The sequence below is a fragment of the Meleagris gallopavo genome, chromosome 1, assembly GCF_000146605.3.
Source record: "Meleagris gallopavo isolate NT-WF06-2002-E0010 breed Aviagen turkey brand Nicholas breeding stock chromosome 1, Turkey_5.1, whole genome shotgun sequence".
Lineage (NCBI taxonomy): Eukaryota > Metazoa > Chordata > Aves > Galliformes > Phasianidae > Meleagris > Meleagris gallopavo.
This window is the reverse complement of record NC_015011.2, coordinates 109523147-109549920: the sequence shown is the minus strand read 5'-3', so window position 1 is coordinate 109549920 and position 26774 is coordinate 109523147. Positions and strand designations below refer to the sequence as shown.

Below are 26774 nucleotides of genomic sequence, written 5' to 3'. Positions count from 1 at the left end.
TCTGTGACAATTTTTCTTTGTGATGCTACTATGGTAAGATTGCTTTGCTTGTGACAAGGATGAAATAGCATACAACTTCTAGCAACTCCTAATGTGCAGTAGCAAGAATGCATGTTCAAGTCTCTTGATAAGATTGGCTTATTCATTAAGCTTTTAGAGTTTCATTTTATTATTAAATAAGACTGTTAGACAGCTCTCGGTTTCAAATTTTACTTTTCTATCTGTTATTAAAGATTGTTAAATGTTTTGACAATTTGAGTTTGAATATAGACTCAAGCGATGCAAACTGTATGTAATGACAGTAATACTTAGGCAGAAATTGTTTGTGTCATGATTAATGTACATCAATAGAAACTACTGTATATGAACTCAGACTGTCTAAAGGACTGAAGAGTGATTCTGCATCTATAAGATATGTAAATTGCATTCTTGCTCATTTAAAATCCTGTGTAACTTGAAAACTTGAAAAAGGGAATCCCTTTATGTATTAATCAGGTACTTGATAAGCTTTAGTTTGTCTAGCTATTAGCTAGAATAGGGAGTAATAAGTCAGGGGGCGAACTGTCAAATAACTTATATTTGTTATGTTACTTTCTATGATGTATGCTTTCTAGGTGCGTGCTTGTTTTTGTTTCAACTCAAGGTTAGCATTTAAGTATAAGTAAAAGATAGAACGTTTGTTTCCGTCATCCCTGAAGTAGCCAATGGCTTGTTCTCAAAATTTAAACTTCATTTGGTGGTTGTAATGTTATGATTTAAGATTCTGTGATACATATAAAGTACATGCTTATTTTTTAATCTGTCTTCCCTTACTCCCCTTCCAGGCTTCAAAATATATACCTGATATCTGTGTTATTAGGGCAGTGCAAAAAATTGTCTGGGCGTCTGGTTGTGGGTCAGTTCAACTTGTGTTCAGTTCTAATGAGGAAATCAGTAAAATCTATGAAAAGGTAAGAATTTCTTTCTTATGACTATTCCTTCATATTCCTTCATTTAGAAAAAGAGTAGGGCCAGCCAGTTCAGGTTTAGGAGTATTATGAGGTTTGAGGTAGTTGTCTTGATTATGTATTTTGGAGGCTAGTATTGTGTGTCAGGTGTCCTGCAACTCTTTAATTTCCTATTCTGAATTCCTTTTCTCTGTAACTATTGCATTGTAGCTTGAATCTAGTGTCGATTTAAAAAAATGCATCTGTTCTGTAAGCCGCTATAACTTGTTTCCAGCAAACTTAGATTCCACACCTAAAAAAGAAGTAAGCGCTTCTTGCAATGCTCATTTCTCCTAGTCTTCAGATTTAAAGATCTGTTCTACAGAAGTTGATTTAAAACATACACAGTCTGCAACAAGAAATAAGAGCTAACCCTTTTCATGGTTTCACACATTGGGTGTACTTCACTATGATACCACGCAGCATTTAACAAATGGTTATAGTTAAGTGAAACAGTAAACTCTGTCTTGACTGCAATTCATATTTTTTGTTGCTGATCTCTAAACTTGTCTTAAAACATTAAATTTATTACTCATTAATACTTTCCTGAAAGTAAAAGTGAAAGCAATGTATAGATAGATTTTTATTCTGGATATATTATTAGCTCTTGTCTTTAAATGTTCTGTTATTTACTTGAGCAAAATGGAATATCTTTCCATTTACGTAGGGGATATGATAGCATCTGCTCCTATGGCTGCTAGAATGACTTCATGAAACAAGTTATTTTCCTTTCCCCACTCCTTTTGCTTTTGAGCTGATAACTTGCATTTAAATGCATACAAAGATGTGCTCTTACATCTGTACGTTTGATGTAAGTACTAAGAGTAGAAGTGTAGAAGAGAAAATACACCTGCCCAGAACTAAATAAAATTATGCGCACGTTTCTCCATTTCTTAACGTGCTGACTAATGTAACTTATTTTGGTTGAGTTGAGAGCATGCCCTGTGTTGTGGGCTTAACCATGGTACTGTTTATTTCCTATTTGGGTCAGTGATCAGGTTGCTCAAGGGTAATGCAGGAGGATTTTGTCTTTTATTGCAGCTTAAAAATACTGTTAAGCCATGACTGTTTCTCCTTCACTGACCAGAATTGTTCTGGCATTTACCTCTGTTGTTGATAACATATAAAGCATTCTTCTGCTGCCAGATATGCCTTATTTACTGCATTTATGATTTTAGGATTAAGTAAAGACACATTATACAAGCAGTATTTTTCATTTGATTTCAGTATCTTGCTTTGTTTCTGACATTTTTCTGGGTGAGAATTTTACAGTTGAATTCTGTAAAAATATTTTGAAGTGATTGTAGTCTTAAAATACATGAAATTTAAACTGCATAGATCTCAAGAACAGCTTTTCAGTATTTCATAATAACACTGTTAATGGTTATTCTTCAGAGCTGTTTGTTTTTGTTTGTTACTCTTATATGGACATTTTTAATAAATGACAGCTGCATTTGGTTTATATTAAGGAAAAAGGAAATAAAAGTCAAAGGGAAAAACTGGTTAAAAGAAGTAATAGGAACTGAGAATATGATACAATTAAATAACATTGGTGGAAAAACTTATCGCAGAAACAGATTAGTATGATGCAAGAAAACATGCATTGTTTTTCTTAGACATTGCATTCAGTGTCAGGGCAGAGGAAATAACTCCTGTGGCAGTTTTTATAGAGATTGAATATACAAGTGACTAGAAAATTCTGACTTACACTGAGAGAAAATTGATTTAAGGAAAACTTTGTTTCCTAAGTTGACCACTAAACTTGATTTTATTTATTTATTCTTAAATTGTAAGAACATTTTGCTAAGTCAATGGGGCAGAGATTTAACATTAACTGTTAGTTCAAGGGAGAAAAAGTGGGCTAAATTTTGTGAAATTAAGATTAAGCAGCTCTTCAGAATAGTCATGTCAACTGTGACTTCTGAAATAATGTTTGTGAGCACTTCAGGAAGATTCTGAACTACACTGAATTCAATTAAACTAAAAAACCAGAGTAAATTATTTTGAGAGTGTGGATTTTACAGAAATTCTTTTGCATACTGCCTCAGAAAATGTGGTATGGCTGTCCTCTGGTTGGTGGATTGAGAAGACTTTACACTGCTTTTTGCAGTATCAGACATCTTGTTATTACCTCACAGAAGGCCCATAATCTTAAAGTACTGCAAGTACGGTGTTTATACAGACCAGCCAGTTCCTGTTGATTGAGTGTAGAGAAATACTTTGAATACGATAGGCACCCTACATTTTTTCTAGATCCCTGCCTGCTTGCAAAAATAATTTTTTTTCTAAGTGAGGTTTCAGTGCCAACCAAGTAGACATAATCCTGAACTTGTTAAGTCTTCTGCTGTTACTTTCATATCTTGAGACAGCTCGGAATTTCCACATCCTCCCACTACAGTAGTAATGACCTCACCTATTTTGTCTTTACACAAATAAAATCAGTGTTTTTAGTTATCTGTTCAGTACTATAATCCATTCTTTCTGCCTAGTTAGTCTTTCCTTGTATAAAACAAATATGTATTTAATTCATAGAACTATAGACTTGCTCAGGTCGGAAGGGACCTTAAGGATTATCTATTTCCCACTCCCAGTTCTTGTGGTTAACACTGCTAACCTGCAGCCAAGATTACCAATGAATTAAGATTGAAGCCTGCTCACATTCAGTTTCTTCAGAACTTCTTCAAGCTAATTAATTTTGGCTTAGGTGGAGAAGGGGGCTTACTTTTATTCTTAAAGTAGTTATTTTGCATAAGTGCACCAACGCCAACTCACTAAGCATTTAATGGAGATAATATCTATGTACTAATTAGAAATATCCTTTCATAATTCAAAAATCACCACAGCAGCTATGTTATGAATCAGCAGAATCAAGTTTCTGTTTCTGAAAATTAGTAAGTAAACAATAGTACTAACTTACGAAACTTTTACCTACAGACTTTCTATTTAACTTTGGGCACCGTAAGTTTGTGATTTGGATCCTTGCTTAAAAATCTAAGAGCTGGAAGTTAAAGGCATCTGATGTGGTGCTTTGGAATAGCACCTGAGTGAAGTGCATTAACTATGTGGTGTTAATAATCACTTCAGTCAACAAACTCATGCTTTCAGTTTGTAGTTAGAATATATACCTGGAACCTGCTGGGGTTTCTCTGAATTATTTTTTTTCTATACCTACTTTGTGCTCTTTTTGCTTATTTTCACAGACAAATGCAGGAAATGAACCAGATATGGAAGATGAACAAGTTTGCTGTGAAGCATTGGAGGTGATGACCCTATGTTTTGCTTTGATTCCAACAGCACTGGATGCTCTAAGTAAAGAAAAAGCATGGCAGACGTTTATCATTGATTTGCTATTGCACTGTCACAGCAAGTAAGTTTTGTTGTTTTTTTGTGTGTGCATTATTTTCCAGTGTGGCATGTGTATATATATCCTACACATAGAGAAGTGACTTATTTTAACATTTTTTCAGCAGTCGTCTTGATTTACTATTTTGCAATGTATAAATCTGTAATTTGGATACCTGTCATAAGGTGATAGTGTCCAGAGAAACATAACTAAGATGGTAAGCTGGAAGTTGTGTCCTGTGAGGAGACTTTGAGGACCCTTGACTTATGCAGTGTGGAGGAAGCTGGGAGGCAGCTTCCAGAGGAGGGAAAGCAGAAAGGAAGGTTCCAGTCTCTGCGCCATGGTCATCAATGACTGCTTGCATTGGAATGTGTCAAGGAGCAAAGACTGGACATTAGGAACAATTTCTTTACTGCAAGTGTGGTTAAATTCAGGAGCAGGCTTCCTAGAGAGGTGTCAGTGTTCAAGAAGCTCTTGGTCAGTGCCTTCATTAGTATGCTTGAACTTTTGGTAGGTAGTTGGCCAGGTAGTTGGGCTTGATGATCTTTGCAGATCCCCTCAAACTGAACTATTCTATTCCATTAGTCTTACCTTCCATCTACTCTTAAGGAGGATATTGTCAAGCCAAGTGATTGCCTGATAATAGGTAACTTTAGAATTCTTAATTTATTTAGAGTAAGATGCTAGGTGATTTATATTGTTCACGTAATTTCTGAAAACTACATTAGGAAGTTTAAGTGAATTAGATACAGGAGAACTTTCAAATAAATGCTTTCTTTCTGGTAAGTAAGGGCAAGATACAGCCCTTTGAGGAGAGGGGAGGAAGATTTAGTCCTTTGGTTTTCTTGCATGAGAGTGGAAGCACTTGTGACTCTTTGTGTTTTGCAAGCATTTGTATAAAACTGTCATGTTGGAGTTGTCATGTGGTGCAGTGACTGAATCCTGGTTGAACCATCAGCACTGGGGGACGTGTTGCATGTCTTGTGACTTTCAGCATGTGAACTACGGTTAACTTCTTGTACCTATTGGTGAGACTGTGGATTGCTACAGTGAAGATCGACAAGCTTTATTATTCATCTACAAACTGGTGGATGGAATGTTGCATTGAATAGCTTCCCTGAAGCTTGTTATTATCGCTTATGCTAGTAAATTACCTTCAGTTACTTTAAAGCACAACATAAAGTATTAAAATAGGTACCAACAAAATAGCAATGTTTTGTTTTTATGAATAAAATAGTGCCAGTGATAAACCTGAACCAAAGATGACTTGTTACCATTCTTAGTCTTTGCAAATGGTGGATGTTCTTTGCAGATATTTTTATTCTGGTTCTGTTTCCTTACGTAAGTGAACTGTTAGTTCAGAGGGGGACCCTCTGAATCTGTACATGTCAAGCAGTTTAGTTTTCACTTTTTTTTGTGCAGATTCCTTTTAACAGAGTACATTACTGAGCTAGAATGTCCTTCTGGTAGAACTTAGTCTTGATTTACAGATTTGCAAAACCATGACAGTTTTTCCTGTCTCTTTCAGTGGTTAATATCCGTGCTGATTTGAACTTTGTCTGAAATTTGAATCCCAAATACTTCATACTGTTATGCCTAGTGAATAGTTCATTGTACTTTCCTTCCTAAGATACTGGAATAAACTAGATTATTCCTCAGGCTGGGACTTCTCTTTGCACATGTTTTGTTGGGGTATGAGCCAGTTTGAACAGCGGTGGCTTAATTCTGCAAATATATTGACTTTTCACCCTTCAAAAACATTAGTAGCATTAAGGAATAGCTTTTGCTTATGTGGTGTTTTGTGTTCTTGTTTTTTTGTTGTCAGAGAAGATGAAATTCTGTAATGGCTCCCCTTTTCAAAGTGGACTGCTGCTCAGTTACTTCTCTCGGCTTTGTTTTTCCACCAGACTGGGAAATGAGCTGAGTTTGTATGGAGAAATGATTCATACTCCTAATACAAGAAGTTGTGCTTCATTTATTTTCTCTGTTTGTAAAACTTCTGATATATACCTAACGATCTCACTAGGAATGCAACAGTACTATTCATTATTAGATAATGGTTAGAGTAGCCTGAATGTTGGTGGAAACAGAAACCAATTTGAAAATGAAGACAGTGAAGTTGAACTAAAGAAATGTTCTTGAATTGGTTTGCAGACAAATTAGTGTTTGCAGAGCTGCAAATATCAGTCTTTCAGAATTCTTTACCTCTCAGTTTTCACCGTCGTTCTCTCATCTCCTAACCTCTATCAGAACAATATGAGCAAAATAAGGCATGTGAGAAAACATTTTTGTTGTACTATAAAGAGCAGGGAAGATGGTCAGGTTCACATCTCAGATACTGTTGTCTTGGAGCCAGTGAGATGGATTGTTGTGTCTTAATTGTTGGTTCTTAATTTTTTGAGATTGTATGGGACTTTTGCTGTTTCATCATAATATAACCTCAACATATATAAGTTGAGCAATAAAATGCAAAATGTTTAATACTAAATAGCAAAGAAGTTGTTCTCTCCTATATAAGTGATTTTATACTAGTGAACCATGAGTGCAAAACTGACTTAGTAAATGGTAGTTGAACAATAGTCCTAACTGCTCCTGGAACCCAGAAGTATGCCACTGATGGCTGTAAAATGTTTGGTCATACACGTAGACCATTCCCCAGATTCTTACTGCCCACGGTAAGCTGTGGTACTTAAGATCCATTGAAGAAGCTAACTTATAACTAAATAGAGATATGTATCCTGGAGCGACTAAGATAGGGTATAGGTTGCCCATTTTAATGGAGGTATTTGGTCTCCAGCTGTTTCGCCAGGTGAATGAGAGCTCATCGTGCAACTTGTGATATCTGCCAGCTCTACATCGTTTTCATGTTGTTTAATGTGGCACTAGGTGTCTCCTGAGGGAACTGAATTCCTCTCTTGGTTCCTTAAGAATGTAGGAATGTTCCTGGAAAGTAGTAGTTTATTGTAGCCTCTCAAAAATGTGAGACTTGTGTTCAAATACTGCATATTCCTCAGACTAACAGTGTGAGACAGTGTTTCATCAGTCACACTTCTCACTGTAGGAAAATACCGTATTTACCTATTTCATTTTGCCTTTAAGTGTATGAACCTGAGGAGTGTCTGTGGGATGTACTGTAGACAATTGAAAGTATGCATTCTAAAAGACGCCTGTGAGAAGTTTTAGGAAAACAGCAACACTGCAATTGGTTCCATAAATGTCACAAGTCGTTACAAACAAAATAGACCTTCTCCCTCCCATGGTCCTTCTACAACTCAGAGCATTGCTATAAAACTTGCGAAGATCAGAGAATGGTGACAAGGAAGATCAAAGCTCTGAAATTACTTCCATCTGAGGAGCAGCTGAATAGCTTGAGGCATTTTTTTATTGGAGAAGATATAAATGGTGGGAGGAGAATACCACAGAGACCTTTAAAATCAGAAGTAGCAAAGGAAAAATTAATAGGGAACAGTGTTTCTTTCTCTTTCATACTTGTAAAAACTTTTTGAGCATAATATTTAAGTAATGTAAACCGTCAGTTGAGAAATGGTTTGAGGGGATTCTTTCATGAGTTTGGCTGGTGGGGGCTATAAAATACTGCTTTTGGTAGTCTTACTGAACCATAAATTGCTGGAAGCTGAGAAGACATTCTGGAGGAGTATCACTGCATGCTTCTCTCCCCTCGTGTGCTTTCCTAGGTGTTCGCCAGAGACAGGGTGCTGGGTTAGGGGCTTCTTTGCTTTGACTTCATGGCCGTTCTTACATGTCTTAGAAGCACAGTTAGCTGCATGCAGAACAACTCTGGAGAAAGTAGGATTCTTCTGTGTGCTTTCCGCAGTGATCTCGTGAGCAGAAAACAATTACAGCCACACCAGAAAGACACTGTGAAGTTCAGTTTCTTGCATGTTGAGACACTCCATAGAATGCAACATTGATTTTTCTTTTTTTTTCTACCCCCCCTCCACCCAAGTGGAGTCCTTTTTCTAACAGTTTTTACAGGACTTGGTACCATGCCAAACTTCAGAGATTTAAAACTTAAAGGAAAAGAAAGAAAACTATTTTATGTTTCTCTATTCCCTAGTTCAATTTAACTGATTGGATGAAATTCTTAGATAGAAAGCTCCATTTAATTCCAACCATGTTAATTTTCAGGAAGCCCTCTTTTATCTTTCTGATGATAAATTTTGATTGCACTGTAGATGAATAGCAAACTACTACAGTGATATGAGTATTTTTACTAGGATCGTTTTATTTTGTCTTTTAGGCACAGCTTATCCATAATTAGAAAAAAAAAAAAGTCAGATGACTTCTTAGGCCTGCAAATTGCTTGTTTAGCTATCCGGTATATGCTGGTATTGTGCAGGGTTAGGGGTTTGTTGCTGTTAAGTTTCTTGTACTTTGATATACTCGATTTGTGGATCTGATTTCATAATAGTAACTCCTGTCTAAAGTTTCACTAGGAGAAACTTAGTCAATAGCCAATGAATAATTAAAGTATTCCCATTTCTTGCGTTACATGCAGTTTTAGGAAAATGACATTAAGGAGTGTGACACACAAATACAGATTTTGTTGTTCTGTTTAGATAGGGGAATTGTATTTAATCTTTTTTATTAAATGTTGTTTTAGAATTGTTCGTCAAATGGCACAGGAGCAGTTCTTCTTAATGGCTACCAGGTGTTGCATGGGACAGAGACCTCTCCTTTTCTTCATTACTCTGCTGTTTACAGTTCTAGGGGTAAGTTGCCCAATTGCAGGCTTTTACAAAGATTCACATTTATAACAAAGTACTAAGACAAAATATTTGCAGATGAACACAAATTTCTGTTAACAAATCAGTAAGGTATAAATTGCTTTTGACCTAGAAGTAAGCAGCACAGTCAGTTTCTATTTCAGTTGGTGAGTGGTGCTGCAAAATAAATAGAAGCATGTATAGCATGTATGAATTACAAATAATTCACTTTTTGTTTGCATAGAGTACTGCTAGAGAGAGAGCTAAGCATTCTGGAGACTACTTCACTCTGTTAAGACATCTTCTTAACTATGCCTACAACAGTAATATTAATGTGCCCAATGCTGAAGTTCTTCTCAATAACGAAATTGACTGGCTGAAAAGGATCAGGGTAAGTTTGTAGAATTGATTTATTTTTAATAATGAGATTTTTGGTGCCTTGCTGTGAAGTACAGTTTTAAGCTTCCTACATGGTGATGTATATTATTTAGTAGAGTATCCTAACTTTCTCTTCCGTGGTAGGATGAAGTAAAAAGGACGGGGGAAACAGGTGTTGAAGAAACCATCTTAGAGGGTCACCTTGGAGTAACAAAAGAGTTGCTAGCATTCCAGACACCTGAGAAGAAATACCATATTGGTTGTGAAAAAGGAGGTGCTAATCTCATTAAAGTAAGTTCAAGTTTTTTGAATTGTGGGATTTTGAGTGTCATTTATAAATAAGTAAAAAGAGATTTTTTTCTTGTAGTTTGTAGCCATGAAATTCCCATTCAACTGTTTGAAGAGAGTTTCTTATTGGAGTTAAAAAGAGGAAGAAAAAAACCACATTTAATTCATAAGAGTACTTGGCATTCTCATTCTTCATAAACCACTGTGTGTAGAGTTCCTATGAAATAGTGAACTTCTTCCAAGATTCAGCAAACATCACACGTAGATAGTGAGCTAGACACAGGGATAGACCTGTTTAGAATCATAGAATCACCAAGGATGAAAAAGGCCTCCAAGATTATCCTGTCCAACCATCCACCTGTCACCAGTATTTCCCAGACTAAACCATGTCCCTCAGTACAACATCTAAATGTTTTTTTGAACACAGTGGTAATGGACTACTGTCTTTCGTTATATTGTATATACTGTATTTTTCTTTCCTCCATGTTTCTAACTATTACTGTTAATGTTTATGGCAAGTTTGAATAAATGCAAGACATCTGAGCATCTCTTTAATTAGACATGGTTTCTTTATATATCTGATTTTTATTATGCAGCAACAGTGTGTTTTTTTTTTTCCAGCAGTAACTGATAAATGGCTTTGTAGATAACACTGATTGGGCAGAATTAAAATTACTGATCAAGGACAATGTAGGTTTATTTTTAATTTGGGGGAAGAAATTTGCCGTGAACTGCTTTAGAATAAAGTTATTCTTCTCTAAATGTAAAAGCTCATTAGGATATTGGTCTAAATTTTAACTTCTATTTTTAAGTATGTCTCCAATTATTAGACATACATTTATGTAATAACTCGTGACTTGTTATAGAATAGTGTTTATTTTTATGATAACAAGTGATTTATTTTCTTTTATCTTTTTCAGGAATTGATAGATGATTTCATCTTTCCAGCATCCAATGTTTATTTACAATACATGAGGAATGGAGAATTGCCTGCTGAGCAGGCCATACCAGTCTGTAGTTCACCAGCTACTATTAATGCTGGCTTTGAGCTACTAGTTGCACTAGCAGTTGGATGTGTCCGAAATCTCAAACAGATAGTAGACACCTTGACTGAGATGTATTACATAGGTACAGCAATCACTAGTATGTAATTTTTTTAACTATTTCCTATTTTTTGATATATATATATATATATGTATATTATGTATAGGTTTTGTTTGTAATATCAACTGAGCTTATTTTTTTTTATTTTTTTTTTTACACTGTGGTTTTAATGTGGAATGTGCTTTATTGTAAAATTAGGCCTTTGGACCTTAGAAAAGTTGCTATAGCCTTCATTTGCTCTTCAGGCAGTTAGTAAACTGACTTGATTACATGATTGCATCCAAGTTCTATTCACTCACACAGACAGACTCTCCGTACTCTAATCTGTGCCTATTCCACTTTGCCCCTACTAGATCCCAAGAACCTTATCCTGTTCCTTTTTATTGTTTGTTTGTCTCATTGTTTCAGGCTTTGCCTAAGCAGTCCCAGCACCTCATCAAATTTCTTCTGCTTACTTTTAGTGCCTGTCTCCTGGTTGCTCACTTGATCTGTTATTCTTATCCATACACAGACACAGCTCCACTGTCCTGTTTTTAGCACCATACTAGTGCTCTGCTTGTGTCACAGCCTTTTTTCTATAGTTTTTCTTTCCATTTTGGCCTTGTCTCTGCACTGCTCTACAATTAAAGAACTTCATTCTCATTGAAGAAAGATAATAGCAATTGCAGTACTTACAAAAAATACAGACAAGTTAGTGTGTCAAAAGCTTATAGTGAAATGAAATAGAAGCTCATTTTCACAGGGATGGCAAAAATCTTTTAGATAACAGATTTTTTTTTCATCAATCAAAAAGCATTTAAAAGATTTTCTTTAAAATGAACAAACTAGATCGTATTTTGTGCAATCCTATATGGTATAGCTAAGCTTTTCAACTGTAATATTAAGAGGAGAACAAACAGACTGGTATTGGAAACTTCATTGCTTAAATGTGTAGAGTTCAGCTAAACTATAAGCAACTAGAAATAGTGTTCCATAGTGGGAATAGCAGTGCTGCTTGCCTGGTTTGTGATATCAGTCATACTGTCACAGAGTCATTTGAGTAGTTACGTATGAGGTTTTTCAGTCTTTTGCTGTTCAGTTCCATCTCAAATGAACAAATGAAATGGGCAGATTTGTGGTTTTACCCCTTGCCTCATCCTTTTCTTCACCTTTTCCCGTGTGAAATAGTGTATTCCTTGTCTGCTCACAACAAGAAGGATTCTATGGCGTTACCATCTATTTAAATATTTGATAAGGGTGCTAGGTCACTGTAGAACGCTACACTAAGTAGTACATGTGTAAGAACTGTACGTATGCCAAGGAAAGTTTGTGTACTCTGTTGTCATTTATGTTAAAAACCGCAGGACAACAGATTAGTGTAGGAAATCTGTGATTGTAAATGTATTCTGAAGAAATGTTACAAGTGTAAAGGAGAAGGCTGAAGAAAAATCTTTCACAAGGTATATAGGTAGCACTATTAAAAAATGCTTTCCTGGCTGGCAAAGGGAATTGAGATGTAAGGTAAATATTGTAATGCTAAAAATACTACAAATTTATGAAAGTCTTATTAGTTAGTTATATATTCTAGCTTTATTACTTAGCACTGACAGATCTGGAATGCTTAAACTAGAAAATTTGTACTGATGGGAAGAGTTAAGTTTTGTCCATAAATAAGCTATTTTTTTAAATATAGCTATTGTTTTAATTACAAAATGGAAGAATGTGGTGTAATCTTAAGGTTATAGGTAGTATTACGATTTATAAAAATGTGTTGATTTTAACAATTGAAGTTCTGGTGAAGTATTTTTGTTAAACTGCAGCATGATACAGACTAATACTAATTTTATGCAACTGTCCTCTATACTGCAACTGAAAATCTAATATTTTATAACAAAGTAATTATTCTAATTGCATTCTGCTATTTTTTTTTCTTAGCTTGTGAAGCGCTTACAGAATGGGAATATCTACCACCTGTTGGGCCTCGACCACCAAAGGGATTTGTAGGATTAAAAAATGCTGGTGCCACTTGTTACATGAATTCTGTTATTCAGCAGCTGTACATGATTCCAGCCATCAGGAATGGGATTCTTGCAATTGAAGGCACAGGCAGTGATGTAGATGATGATATGTCTGGGGATGAAAAGCAGGACAATGAGGTAAATTTAATTAGGTAGAGCTTCATCATCATCATCATTAACATTCTTTTTGATCCAGAGGTTATATTAAATTTAAGTGACCAGTCATTTTGCTTTCCACTGCTAACAGGGGGTCAATCGCATAATATTCTTATGTGAATAGGCTCCTTGACAGAGAAACAGCTGAAAAGATGCAAGTAGCAGAGTTTGCAGAATTCTTCCTAAAGTATATAGGCCTGAACGTACCATGCATTGCTTCTGTCACCAGAATTCAATCAGTGCATACAAAGGCAGTGTTTATTTCTTTTGATTGTTAAAATCTAGGAATAGATACAACCAATTATTAGATAACTAAATACCAAATCTAGTTGCACAAATTCTCTTCTGCTTTTCAGAGCAATGTTGACCCGCGAGATGATGTGTTTGGCTACCCACATCAGTATGAGGACAAACCAGCACTGAGTAAAACAGAAGACAGAAAAGAGTACAATATTGGAGTCCTGAGACATCTCCAAGTAATTTTTGGTCATTTAGCAGCTTCCAGGCTACAATACTACGTACCAAGAGGGTTTTGGAAACAATTTAGGTAAATGGAAAATTTATTACTTGGTATCTATTTGAAACACTGAAATGCAACAAAACAAATTGTAGTAGAAGAAATTATATTAAGAACTGTCAATTAGGAAAACCTGTGTAGATTTGTATTTGTTGTAATACCTTTTCATCCTTCTGTGAAATTACGTTAATAAGTCAGAATTCACAAAAAGATGGTGATTTGGAATTCCAGCAGTTTTTGAGATTGTTTTCTAATCTCTGAACAAAGTCTGAAGTTACACACAAAAGGCACTTACTTTTCTACTTATTGATAAGTAAGTGTCAAGGACAGAGTGGCAATTGATATATTACATCACAAACCAGTAGCTTTACCTGTAAATTCTTACCAGTGAGAAGAGATTAATAACTTCAATAAATCTTTATTAAGGAATTATTGAGGAACAGGACAAAATGTATTTGACAAGAATGTGCTTTTGATTTCAGACTCTGGGGTGAACCTGTAAATCTGCGTGAACAACATGATGCTTTAGAATTCTTTAATTCCTTGGTGGATAGTTTAGATGAAGCTTTGAAAGCTTTGGGCCATCCAGCAATGTTAAGTAAAGTTTTAGGAGGATCCTTTGCTGATCAGAAGATTTGTCAAGGATGCCCTCATAGGTAAGTGTTCGAGTCTACTTACAGAAAAATAACCTATGTTTTATGGGAAAGATACAATTAAGATGCTCTAAAGCAGACAACCTTATAAAAGTGAGTGGAGAGTCAAGACTGGTATGTCAGTCTTTTTTGAAGCTCATAAAATTTGCTACCTTGTTTTTCTAAAGCACTCATGTAATTGTCATGTAGTGTCTTTAAATATTTAAATAAATATTTAAATTTAGTTAAATTTTGTGTTGTAAGCAGTTGATCTTCTTACAGTTGACATCTTTCTGATCATAGAATCGTAGAATGGCTCGTTGGATGGGACCTTAAAGCCCACCCAGCCCAAACCCCCTGCCATGGGCAGGGTTACCACATTACTATTACACATTACTATTGAAAATACTCTGTGGAAAGTGACTGTTCAGCCTTACGCTTCAATCAGTAAATAAAAGCCAGAGAAGACTGATAGAAACCCATTTTGTTGTGATAATCTTTCAACTTCACATTTACGTGTGAATTAAAAGAACTTCTCTAGTTTCATGGGTTAAAATGTGTGACCAATAAATTGAATATTACTGTTTCAAGCATTTCTAAATACTAATGTATTCAATGTTATAAAAGCTTTTGTATGTTCCAATGTGTATCAGATAATCAGGCCCTGTAGGGTAATGTTGGAATAGATGTAACCTTTTTAATTCTTCATTACTTCTTTATATGTTGAAAAATGTATCCAAGATGTCTTAACCAGTTGTCTCTCAGCCATTTCTGGTTCATTTCTAGGAGTTCCTCTGAAGGTTTTATCACAACAGAGCAAAAATCTACACAGATAAGCAAAGAGATTTTTATGAAGACAACTTTTAGTTCTATTCAGTCAGAAAAATTAAAAGGCTTTTCTAAAACGTTTTGAACTGTTGTGTGTAGGCATGAAACAATTTTTGTACATATTAGTCTAATTGCTGATGGTAAACCTCTTTAACAGATACCAGTTTGTTCAGTATGGATACTGTAATGTAGCTATAGGCAGACTGGAATTTAAAAAAAGAACTCATCAATGTAAGTTGAACATGTTTTACCCTTCTCTTACATATAGCTGTTCATTTTTATTCATTTATAGGTACGAATGTGAGGAATCCTTCACAACTCTGAATGTAGATATAAGAAATCACCAAAACCTTCTTGATTCTTTGGAACAGTATGTCAAGGGAGATCTATTGGAAGGTGCAAATGCATATCATTGTGAAAAATGCAACAAAAAGGTAATGGTTTGTTATATATAAAATTTGTGTACCACTGTTGATACAGCTGTATCAAGTTCAGTCTTAGTTTGTGTTTAGGAAAAAGTTATAATTACTGAATTTGGCTGTTGGTAAGAGTGTTATGAATAGGAGCTTCAAAACTCATGACTGCTCATGTCTTTATTTTTTTCTCCTTAGGTTGACACAGTGAAACGCTTGTTGATTAAGAAGTTGCCTCCAGTTCTTGCCATCCAGTTGAAGCGATTTGATTATGACTGGGAACGGGAATGTGCAATCAAGTTCAATGACTATTTTGAATTTCCGAGAGAGCTGGACATGGAGCCTTACACAGTAGCAGGTGTAGCTAAATTGGAAGGAGATGATGTAAATCCTGAAAATCAAATAATACAAAATGAACAGTCGGAAAATGAACATTCTGGGAGCACAAAATACAGGCTCGTTGGTGTGCTTGTACATAGTGGCCAGGCCAGTGGTGGACATTATTACTCTTACATTATCCAGAGAAATGGTGGAGATGGTGAGAAAAATCGATGGTATAAATTTGATGATGGAGATGTGACAGAGTGTAAAATGGATGATGATGAAGAAATGAAAAATCAGTGTTTTGGTGGAGAGTACATGGGAGAAGTATTTGATCATATGATGAAGCGTATGTCCTACAGACGTCAGAAGAGGTGGTGGAATGCTTATATTCTTTTTTATGAACGTATGGACACAATAGACAAAGACAGTGAACTAACAAAATACATTTCAGAACTTGCTATCACCACTAAACCACATCAAATTAAAATGCCATCAGCCATCGAGCGAAGCGTACGGAAACAGAACGTGCAGTTCATGCATAATCGTATGCAGTACAGCCTGGAGTACTTCCAGTTTATAAAGAAGTTGCTTACTTGTAATAGTGTCTACTTAAATCCTCCTCCAGGTTAGTATGAGAATTTGGTAATAGTGGATTAATTTCCTGTGAGAATAATTTTGATTGTGTTGTCAAGAATTTGTTTAGCCGAGGAGAACTTTGAACTTTCTGCTTTGGCTGTTTCTGGACTTCTGCAGTTAGACACCTGTTGTTGAGTTGGTCATCGGTGATAACATGCCAGAGTATTTAGTAAATACTGCTTAGTTTATGTACTAAGTTACGTTAAAATGCTTATGTCTACGGGAGTTTCTGCTGAAGATAATTCTCAAGTGAGATGCTGAATGATTGGTAGCATCTGTAACCTGTACTGGTAGGTTAACATCTGCTGATCTTAAAGCTTACATTTTCAAATAAAATGGAAATTTTGATGTTTCCTTCTAAAATTTGAACATGATGTCGGACAAAATACCAATTCTGAATCAGTTAAAATATCAAAACTAAATTACCTTTACTTTGTTTTCATTTGAGTATTCTGTTTTTTCCTTAGGACAAGATCATCTGTTGCCAGAAGCAGAAGAAATAACTATGATTAGCATTCAACTTGCTGCTAGATTTCTCTTCACCACAGGATTTCATACAAAGAAAATAGTCCGTGGCCCAGCTAGCGATTGGTATCTTGTCTTTTAACAACAACTACAGTTCTGGAAGTTCAATGTCTTTTGAAAGATCCTAGTTTGTGTGAATATGACAATGAAGTGTCAGTGGTCCATTCTGTCTTCTGCCCCTCTCCCAAATATGTGGAAAAAAAGAGAAAATACTGAGAGGAAACTGAGCCTTAAAATAAGCTACTGAGCTAAAGTGTTTTAAAATTCATTTTTAAACAGAGTTTAAATCTGCCATCTTGTCTGCCTTTGTCATTAGATTCTACATTTTTAGAGCAAAACTAATAAGTTATACATTCTAATATGAATTCAGAATTTTGTTCAGTTAATTTTAAACTATTTTCAACCCAGTTATGAAGCTTATATTTGCTTTCTGTTTCTAAAACTGTTACTTTCAGTTTCTAAAACTAGATTCCATTAGCAGAGCACTTATATACATTGCTATGAGGCCTGTAATTCAAATCTGTGTAATCTGTGTATAGTATAACTAACCATACAGTTTTACCCTACAGCATTTTAGTTTTCTTTTAACTGTCAGTTTGTTCTGGGGAGAGGAATGTGGATACTGTTAGAACTAGGAAGAAAATCTCATATTTGTGAGTAGTTTACCAATAGCTATAAAGTAGTTCTTTGATGCATGGCAAACATGTGCCTCACTTTTTTCTCTAACAGCAACTTTCAAAACTAAGTTATACCTGTTTCTTTAAGAGATCAAGAGGCATTGAAATATTGCTGCTGAGTGGACAGCAGTCACGAGTCCTCTCCAAAACAGGCACTTTACTGTTTTTTTAATTATCTCTAAATGAGGACGTGAATTCCTAACATGTTATGTATTTAGTTTGTAGTCTTATACATAGCTTACATATGTTTTGCTGCTCAGCCTCTCCCCCAGTCTGAATACAAAGGAAATGAGAGCTACCTATTTAGGACTGCATTTAGTAGTAGATGGTAGGTCAGGGAATGTAATTCTTTTGTTGTGGTTTTACTTCTACCATCCATAACAACAGCTTAATACTGGAGGTTTTTCTTAATTCAAAGTATTTTGGTTTTTCAGAATCATCTGTGATTGTAACTCGTTCATCTGACTGTAAACACTTGGTGATCCCCACATATTTTTGCTCACCTTTATTGTATATTTTCAAGTTCTACAAAAAGAATACGGCTGTCAATTAATTAGTGTCATGGTCTCTAAGCTGTATCATCTTCTGTTTCAGGTATGATGCATTATGCATTCTTCTCCGTCACAGCAAGAATGTACGCTTTTGGTTTGCACACAATGTCCTTTTTAATGTTTCAAACCGCTTCTCTGAGTACCTTTTGGAATGCCCTAGTGCTGAAGTGAGGGGTGCATTCGCAAAACTTATCGTATTTATTGCACATTTTTCGTTGCAAGATGGACCATGTCCTTCACCTTTTGCCTCTCCTGGACCTTCCAGTCAGGTATTTTCTAATGAAAATATTTGGAAAATGTATTCTTATCTTCATTAATAGCATTTAATATAAAGCTCATTCCGAAATAGGTGTTTACAAGAATACTGTAAAACCTGTACAGAAGCCTGTTTCACACTACTTGACATTACTTGACCAATTTGTGTGAGAGTTGCTGTCAGAGGGGTTCAGGTTCACCTCATTTTTTAAATCTCTGTCAAGACTAAGTAGTGAGAACTTAGAATTTAGTTAGAAGTATGACACTACAAAATAAAAGTAGGTAATTAGATAGTGTGAAAGGAAATTAACTGTTGTTTTCCATTTAGAATTTAAAAAAAGACATGTGGGAGTTTTTCAGAGTATTCAAACCTGGCTGCCATGGGAGAAAAAAATTTAGTTAAAAAACTTGTGTGTGCATTATTTCTCAGGCATGTATGATATTCAGTGTAGCAAGTATTATTCTCTGTATCTACTAGTATCTAAGATACTAGTAGATTCACATTTTTTGTCATCATAGAAAGTATAAACTAAATAACTTACAGGTTTAACCATTAATAGTACAACTTTCTTTTATAGGCTTATGATAACTTAAGTTTAAGTGATCACTTACTGAGAGCGGTACTAAATCTTCTTCGAAGGGAAGTATCTGAACACGGGCGGCATTTGCAGCAGTATTTCAATCTGTTTGTGATGTATGCCAATCTAGGTAAGCCAATTACACGCGCTATACTGATGCAGCATAAAATATTTTATTAATGTTTTTGTTTTCCAAGTAATTGCATGAGGATCCAGTTTTTCAGTTTCAGGCAGATTGTTAAGATTAAGTCACATTGAATGCTCTGTAGAGAATCTTTGCTCCTCCTGTTTGGGTTTTGAGGCTTCTGTCTTCCTGCAATCTTCAGAAGGATAACACAAGAAGCTTAGAGCTATGAAGCTGTCCTTTGAGTTCTTGTGGGGATGAAAATACAGGAAGATAAATTATTCTTCATGCAGACCTCTTTTGCAGGGAGGTCATGAGATCCAGGAAGTAGGTGGGAGTCTTAACGTTTTTGGTCTGAAGGAATTCAGAAAGATGGAAGTTCAGAAAACAAAGAGATGATTTTTTTCTTAAAACATGACCAGCTGCATTACTCTACTTGTCTGTGTGTTCCAGTTGTACCCTTTCAGTGTTAATTTCAGTTTAGTTCAAGTAGGAACTTCACAGCTACAAACACGAAACATTAGCTCTACAACACTCCTTCCCTTCAAAACCTCTTTTGGAGGCTGAGGAAATAGCTCTATGTCTGTTCTTAAGGCATCATTGCTTGCCAGAATGCTTTCACCAAAGCATCATATGAGATAAAAGAATGCAAAAATCAGGAAATTCCACTCTTAAGTTTATCAAATATTGTCGTTCATCCAAGATAAACATTGGCAAGAAAAGAGTGTTTTTGCAATATAGGAAGGCTTAAGTGAAATTCTCCCAAGCTTGGAAAAGTGATTCTTTTCCTAAACACTAATGTCCTAAATTTACTGATGAAAGATTAAATTAGAAATTGAGTGTGATCTCCCATTAAGTTTAACTTCTTTGAATGCAAGGCTGGTAGGACCTCTCTGTATTTGCATGTGCTGTATTTAAGATTCATCCGTCATACACATGCTGTAATACAACTGACATGAGATGAATATCAGTTTTGGAGCAGTAGATGTGAAATACTGGCTATGGCCTCTGCAGCATCAATCATTTTTGCTGTGGGTCTTGATTATATCCAGCACTACAGAAACAGTAATAGAGACAATTTTAAAAGTATGAAAACAAACAAACAAACAAAAAAGCCACTTAAATTCTGGATTGTGTTTGTTCTTTGCCCAGAAGAAAGTTATTAGTGTGTATGCTAATAACTTGATAAAATAATACCTGAAATAATAATTATAACTGAATGTAATTCTTACTGTTAAACTGAATCAGCTCCATTCACATTAATGTGAACATCTGTATCGTGCTTTCACATAGCATTCCCCTCACACTGAAAATCAAAGATAAACTGTTTCTCAAGTAGGTTAAAACATTGTGCTTCATACTTTCATTCTCAGGAAGAGCAATTAAGAGGAGTAAAATGCAAATTGAATGAATAAAAGATTGCTTCTGCACTCCCAGATTGATGAGAGTAGTCACAGTTTCTGACTGCGTAAATTTCTCACCAAACTGTTTTTACTTTTCCCAGTTACTTAGATTCTTTGTCAGGGGCCATTTCTCATGTGGTAGCCTGTGCAGCAAAGCATCTTTCTACAGAAGATACAGTACTATTCCATAGCAATAGTCTGTTGGACTCTTCCTCGTATTCTAATATAAAATATTCTCATCCTTTGTGAAGCAGTATGAAGTCAGAAGATGTTCCCTTGGGAATTCTACAACGTTTTACAATATATATTGAGCAGCTCAGCTGTTGCTGGTTATGTCTACAAGTTTGAGTTCTTGTTGGATTCCTTTGTGGCTAAAATGTTAAACAAGTGTATCAATCCAAACTGAATTATTTTAATGTTCCCATGTAGAAATGACACACAGAGTTTTGGAAGTTCTTTAAAACTGTCTACCTTCACAAAAGGAATTCAGTTTTATGTCTGTAGTATAACTCTAGGTAATCATTTCAGTTTCACCTGTACTGTATGTTATTTTGATAAATCTTTCTGTTAGGCAGATATTCCACCATGACTGGACTTAATGTGGTTATAGAAAAGAGATGGGATTCTTCTGCTTTGACTTATTTTTTCTGAATTTGTCATTCAGTGCATTTGAAACCCCACAAAGATAAACATGGAAATATTAAGTCATTTGAGTCAGCCAGTTGTGCTCATACATACTATGTACAAGCTGATGGCATCTGTATGGATGTAGAGTGTGCACTCACCCAAAGCTACAGTACATCCTTCCTGCTACACTCTTAAGTACTGTGAATAAGATTGCCTGTTTTGAGAGATTAAGTAATTCAAGCAAGAGAGGCCCATTCTATAAAGAATGTAACTACAAAGCTAACGTAACTAAAAAAGTACTATAAGAGAGCTCTAATAAGGTGCTCTCTGGATTCTTTCCTCTTATTACAGAGATAAGTGAGATTCACTTGTTTTAGAATAAGAAAAAATTTTGCAAATGTGTGAGAAATCATGATTTATAGCCAAACTGAGAAACAGTATACAAGATCAGAAGGGACATACAGCAGGTGTAATGGTAGGTATGTACAAGGCACCTTTGCAGTAAAACCAACTGATGTTTGGATTAGTTGGGTTATTGATTGGTGTTGCAGATTGTTTCATTTTTGTTTTGTCTTAAACTGATTTTTTCATGCTTATTTGCACTTACTGTGTAGTATAACGCAGTTGGAAATGTCTTAAATTGGTAACTGACGTATCTATGGCATAATGGAAAAATCATGAAATATACTGCGGGGGTCTTCATCTACTCCTGGGCCACGTAATGATCACCTCTGGCGGGGGGGAAAAAAAGAAACTTTTTGTTCCAAAATAAACACAAATGCTAGTTACTCAAGTGCTAATGAGTACTGTTAAAAAATTGTTGTCATTTACAGCTCTTGTTCAGGTGAAAAAAATCAGACTGAAGATAATTTCATGTACATTTTACTGATTTTCTTTTCCAGAATACGTAATAACTACAATAACACCCAATAACTGAGAAGTACGTAGTATTTTTTTCTGAAAAATGTATTGTCAGTGCTAGAAATAAGAAAAAAATTTTCACTCTGTAGGTGTAGCAGAGAAGACACAACTTCTGAAACTAAACGTTCCTGCAACCTTCATGCTTGTGGCTCTGGATGAAGGTCCAGGCCCACCAATTAAGTACCAGTATGCTGAACTGGGGAAGCTGTACACTGTTGTGTCGCAACTGATCCGATGTTGCAATGTATCATCGCGGATGCAGTCTTCTATCAATGGTATAGTGAATTTTACATTTTCCTTAGGTTAATTGGATATATCAGTAAATGTATTTTGTTCACCTTTTGTTACTGTATGTAAAATGAATTAGTCGAAAAAATGCCTGCCTTCTGTGTTTAGCAGCTCCTTTCATTTGAAGTTTTTTGTATGCAAAATTGACTTGATACTGACATACTTAAAAACATGTAAAACAGAAATCAGTTCTAGAGTTTGTACTTGTGGCTCATTAAATAGAAGAAAATAGATAGTAAAGTAGTTACTTGTTGATGCAAAATATTACAGATTTTAGAATAGTTCAAACTGATCACAAAGACTTGCATAAAGATCTTTTGGTTCTGAGTAGGAAATAAAATAATAAATGACTTTCACATTACCAGGACAGAGTAATCTGGGCACGGAAGAAACTGTACTAGGCTCTGAAGTAGCTGAGTGGTTATTGGAGAAGAGACGTTGCTTTGGATAGCTCTTGAAAGTTCACTTGGTGCTCATTTGCAGTCTGAAAGACAAATAGAATCCAGCACTTATTCATAGAATAAATCATTAATATCCTCAGCGGTTGAAGACACTGCGCAGTTACTTTTGAGAAATGGTGACAGAATATTGGGCTAGGTGAATTTTATAGCTTGTCTTATAACCTGTATATGTATGTGTTGTATATTCAGTATGTTTTAGAAAACCTAATTAGGAATCTCTAGAGAAGCTATTCAATGATAAACTCATTATAGCTCAATGTGTCAGGCAGTAAAGTCAATAGGCTAGAATGTGCCATAGTAAGAATTAATGAACTGAACATTTTACTGTGCTATAATAATCTGCAGAACCATTTGGCAACTTTGATTTGGTTTTATTTCCAGTACATTATTTGATGATAACAGCAAGAAGATATTCTGCTTTTGAAAATGAATCATATATTCACTGTATACATAATATACTAAAAATGTGTTTTGTGTGAACATTATTATGACTATTAACTGTGATTACTATTTGTAGAGTTAGTTTATTTTTATGATTTAGCATAATAAGCTAGGAAAGTTCTTCAAACTTTTAATCATCTTCAGTAACTAAAAATGTAACACTGCTACATCAAGAAACATCAGGAGCAAATCAACAGTCTTTCTTTGTACAAAATTAACAGTACTGAAGAAGCTGTGTTAATTCTGATTTTTCGAGAATATTATTCTATCTACACTCTAGAGATTCAGACTGGAGTTTTTTACCAGCTGTTCCTATAGTAGATTTAACATGTCCTTAAATTTGATGGATTTGGACTGTATTATACAAGCATGGAAGCAGTCTAGAGTAAGAGATTTTCACTGAGAAAACTTCCAGCAATTCCTTCTCTTGCATATGAATCTGTCTTCAGCTATTCTGCTTTGGTTATCACAGTATAACTTTCTCAGAGAGTAGCAGCTTTATCTTGGTCAGCAAGAGTCCAGCTTTGCAATCAGAAAGTTATTTCATACCATTGCATGTTTCAAAGCAAATTGATAGTTGTGTTTTTGTGTTTTTGGGTTTTTTTTTAACTTTCTGTTGTTTATTGATTAGTTACAGTGACTTAGATTTTGTTGTTTTACACACTGAAAGGGATCTGGTACCTTTTTATCTAGAATAACTGCTTGTTGCAGGTAATCCTCCACTTACCAACCCCTACGGTGATCCTAATTTATCTCAACCAATAATGGCACTTCAGCAGAACGTAGCAGACATTTTGTTTGTGAGAACCAGTTATGTGAAGAAAATTATTGAAGATTGCAGCAATTCTGAAGAGACCATCAAATTGCTTCGTTTCTGCTGTTGGGAGAATCCTCAGTTCTCTTCCACTGTCCTAAGTGAACTTCTCTGGCAGGTAAAAACAAATGTTAGGATAAGGATGAGGATACGAGTGTGTATGATGCAAGATACTGTATTTATGTATAGGACTGTTGTCTTACTGAATACTGAACAAGTGTTTGATAAAGAAATGTTCCTTAAGGTAGTATCTCTTGTCAGTGTTCTTACTCTTGGATGTATGCATCGTAGCATAGTATTATGAGAAGCACTTTTATAAATTTAGGAAAGCAATAAATGTTTTTGAGTTAGGAGCACAAGGTTAAGGATGAACCTCAGGTTTCTGCGTTTGCCCCTAGGGGGTCTATATTAGGACTGATAGTACTTAATATTGCAATTGGAGACGTGGACAGAGTGGGATTGAGAGCATGCTCAGCAAACATGCAGATGACAGCAAGCTGAATGGTGCATGTTGACGCTTCATAGGGAATGGATGCCATCCAGAAGAACCTAGACGGATTTGAGAAATGCGCCCACAGGAATGTAACATGGTTTAATAAGGCCAAGTGCAATATGCTGCACTTGGGTCAGGGCAATCTCAGATATAAGTAGACTAGAGAATGAATGAACTGAGAGCAGCCCTGTGGGAGAAGGGCTTGGGAGTACTGGTGGATGAGAAGCTCAGCATGAGCCAGCAGTTTGTATTTGCAGCCCAGGTGACGAAACATATCCTAGGCTGAATCAGAGGACAAATGGTCAGCAGGGTGAATGGTATGGAGCCATTGGATTGGGTCCAGAGGAGGGTCGCAGAGATAGTCAGTGTTGGATCACCTCTCTTGTGAAGGCAGGCTAAGAGAGTTGGGGTTATTCCGCCTAGAGAAGAGAGGGCTCTGGGAAGACCTTAGAGTAGCCTTCCAGTACCTAAAGGGCGCCAAAGAGAACAGTGGGGAGGAATTGCTTATCTATGAGTGCAGTGATAGACATGATCTATTGGTTTTAATGTAGAAGAGGGTAGGTTTAGAGTAGATGTTTAGAGGAAATGCTTCACTGTGAGGATGGTGAGGCAGTAGGTGTGAATGACTTAACCAGGAATTGTTCAGCCACTCTGTGGATGGAGCTTTGGACAGCCTGATCTGCCCGTGGCAGGGAGGTTGGAACTGAATGGGCTTTAAGATGCCTCCTAACCCAAGCCATTCTATGAAAGAAATAGACAAGGTTGATCTCTAAGAGCGTTTTATTCATTTTCCATTCATAATCCATATAACAGCTTGTTTCATTAGCATCAAACTTTGGGATATTTTCTAAAACCTCCCTATTATTTATTTTGACTCTGCATATAAGGTCTCTTTTTTTAAAGTTCTGCAAGACATACTTATCTTCAGGCTCAGGAAATAATCATTGTTTGGAATTGCTTTGTTTTTCCTTTGTAATTTTTGTAAGGTTAATCACAATTTCTAATCCAAATAAAGTTTGTTTTAACTTTAGTTAGCTAGCCATTTTCTATGTAAACGTCAAGTTTTTCTGCATTCTTCTGTTTGGCACTTGGAAAAAAAAAGTGAAAGTCAATTTACTGATGTTTTACTTAGCCACATATTTTCCATTTTAGTATAACCTTGAACATACTGACTAGAAGTAACAATATCAGTGGAAAATACTATTTTGTAATTTTACTTTTCTGAAGGTACATTTCAAGATAACTTACCTGCATATCATGCCTGGCACTTCAGTTGTGTTAGAAACTCATGATGAAACACTTCTCCTTTACCAAACCTACCATGAATTTAGAAAAAAATCTGATGCTACCAGCATTTAAAGTAATAATAGTATGCTTTGCATCTTGAAATATCCCTTACGTTACCATAAAATTCACTTCAAATGAATTGTATTCTTGTATTGCTCTATGTATTTCTACATACTTTGAAGAATGCTTTCTTGTTTTCTCTGCATTTTTACTTTTTAAGGTTGCATATTCATACACATACGAACTTCGACCTTACTTGGATCTGCTTCTGCAAATCCTATTAATTGAGGATTCTTGGCAAACTCACAGGTTTGTAGTTACCTATCTTTTCAACATTTGTTACCACTGTGTTTGGTATGGCCACTTCTCCCAGTGATTCTGCTGCTAATCCTTTCAAGAAGTTAGTTTTAGAACAAAATACAGGAAATAAAGCATTTTTTTCCTTTTATCGCAAATTTAAAGACAACTTGAATCTGTATTTTTTAACCTGTCTTCCTTACTATTGAGAAATTTGCTACTCAGTCCTATAAATTCAAGATTTTTCATTTAGAGGAGAATTTTACTAACGTGCCAGTTAGGTTAAACATACTGGTATTTACTATGTGTTGCTTAGAGTGATTCCTGCAAGCATCTCATTTTAAGAGGGGTCAGTGATATCCTGGCCACACTAATACATGTAGTAATGATAGGAATGATACTAAGGCATGGGTGAAGTGTGAACCTAGGAGAAGAGCAGATTTCATAGATGTGAATATTTTGTGTGATATCATTTCAATAGAATTTTATCTTTTAAAATATTAAATATTCACCCAGTTTCAAACCAAATTTTCATGTTTAGGGAATGAGGCTTACGAAAAGTGAGATTAAGAAAATGTAATTATTGCAAATACTGACCATCTGAGAGAATACATAGAGGTTAATTCCTCAGAAGTTTTACACAGTAATAGGTGAGGTAGCACAAAATAAATGTAATCAGCGTTCTACGCAAAATATTCAAAAT

The 26774-nt window shown here is 35.4% G+C and overlaps 1 protein-coding gene across 2 annotated transcripts in view; it reads left to right on the top strand.

Annotated features, from left to right (window-relative positions):
- USP9X (ubiquitin specific peptidase 9 X-linked) overlaps positions 1-26774 on the top strand; it is a 73089-nt gene that overhangs the window by 39918 nt on the left and 6397 nt on the right. Inside the window, exons 24-40 of one of the 2 annotated variants that reach the window (XM_010724749.3) lie at positions 825-950; positions 4187-4353; positions 8954-9062; positions 9301-9447; positions 9579-9725; positions 10643-10850; positions 12741-12961; positions 13336-13526; positions 13979-14152; positions 15249-15390; positions 15568-16318; positions 16797-16920; positions 18126-18351; positions 18916-19045; positions 22080-22265; positions 23892-24112; positions 25995-26083. In XM_010724749.3, coding sequence (XP_010723051.1) covers positions 825-950; positions 4187-4353; positions 8954-9062; positions 9301-9447; positions 9579-9725; positions 10643-10850; positions 12741-12961; positions 13336-13526; positions 13979-14152; positions 15249-15390; positions 15568-16318; positions 16797-16920; positions 18126-18351; positions 18916-19045; positions 22080-22265; positions 23892-24112; positions 25995-26083 — 3359 coding nt within the window. Of the gene's footprint in view, positions 1-824; positions 951-4186; positions 4354-8953; positions 9063-9300; positions 9448-9578; positions 9726-10642; positions 10866-12740; positions 12962-13335; positions 13527-13978; positions 14153-15248; positions 15391-15567; positions 16319-16796; positions 16921-18125; positions 18352-18915; positions 19046-22079; positions 22266-23891; positions 24113-25994; positions 26084-26774 lie in introns of both variants that reach the window. The other variant, XM_003203018.4, reaches the window with a different exon arrangement.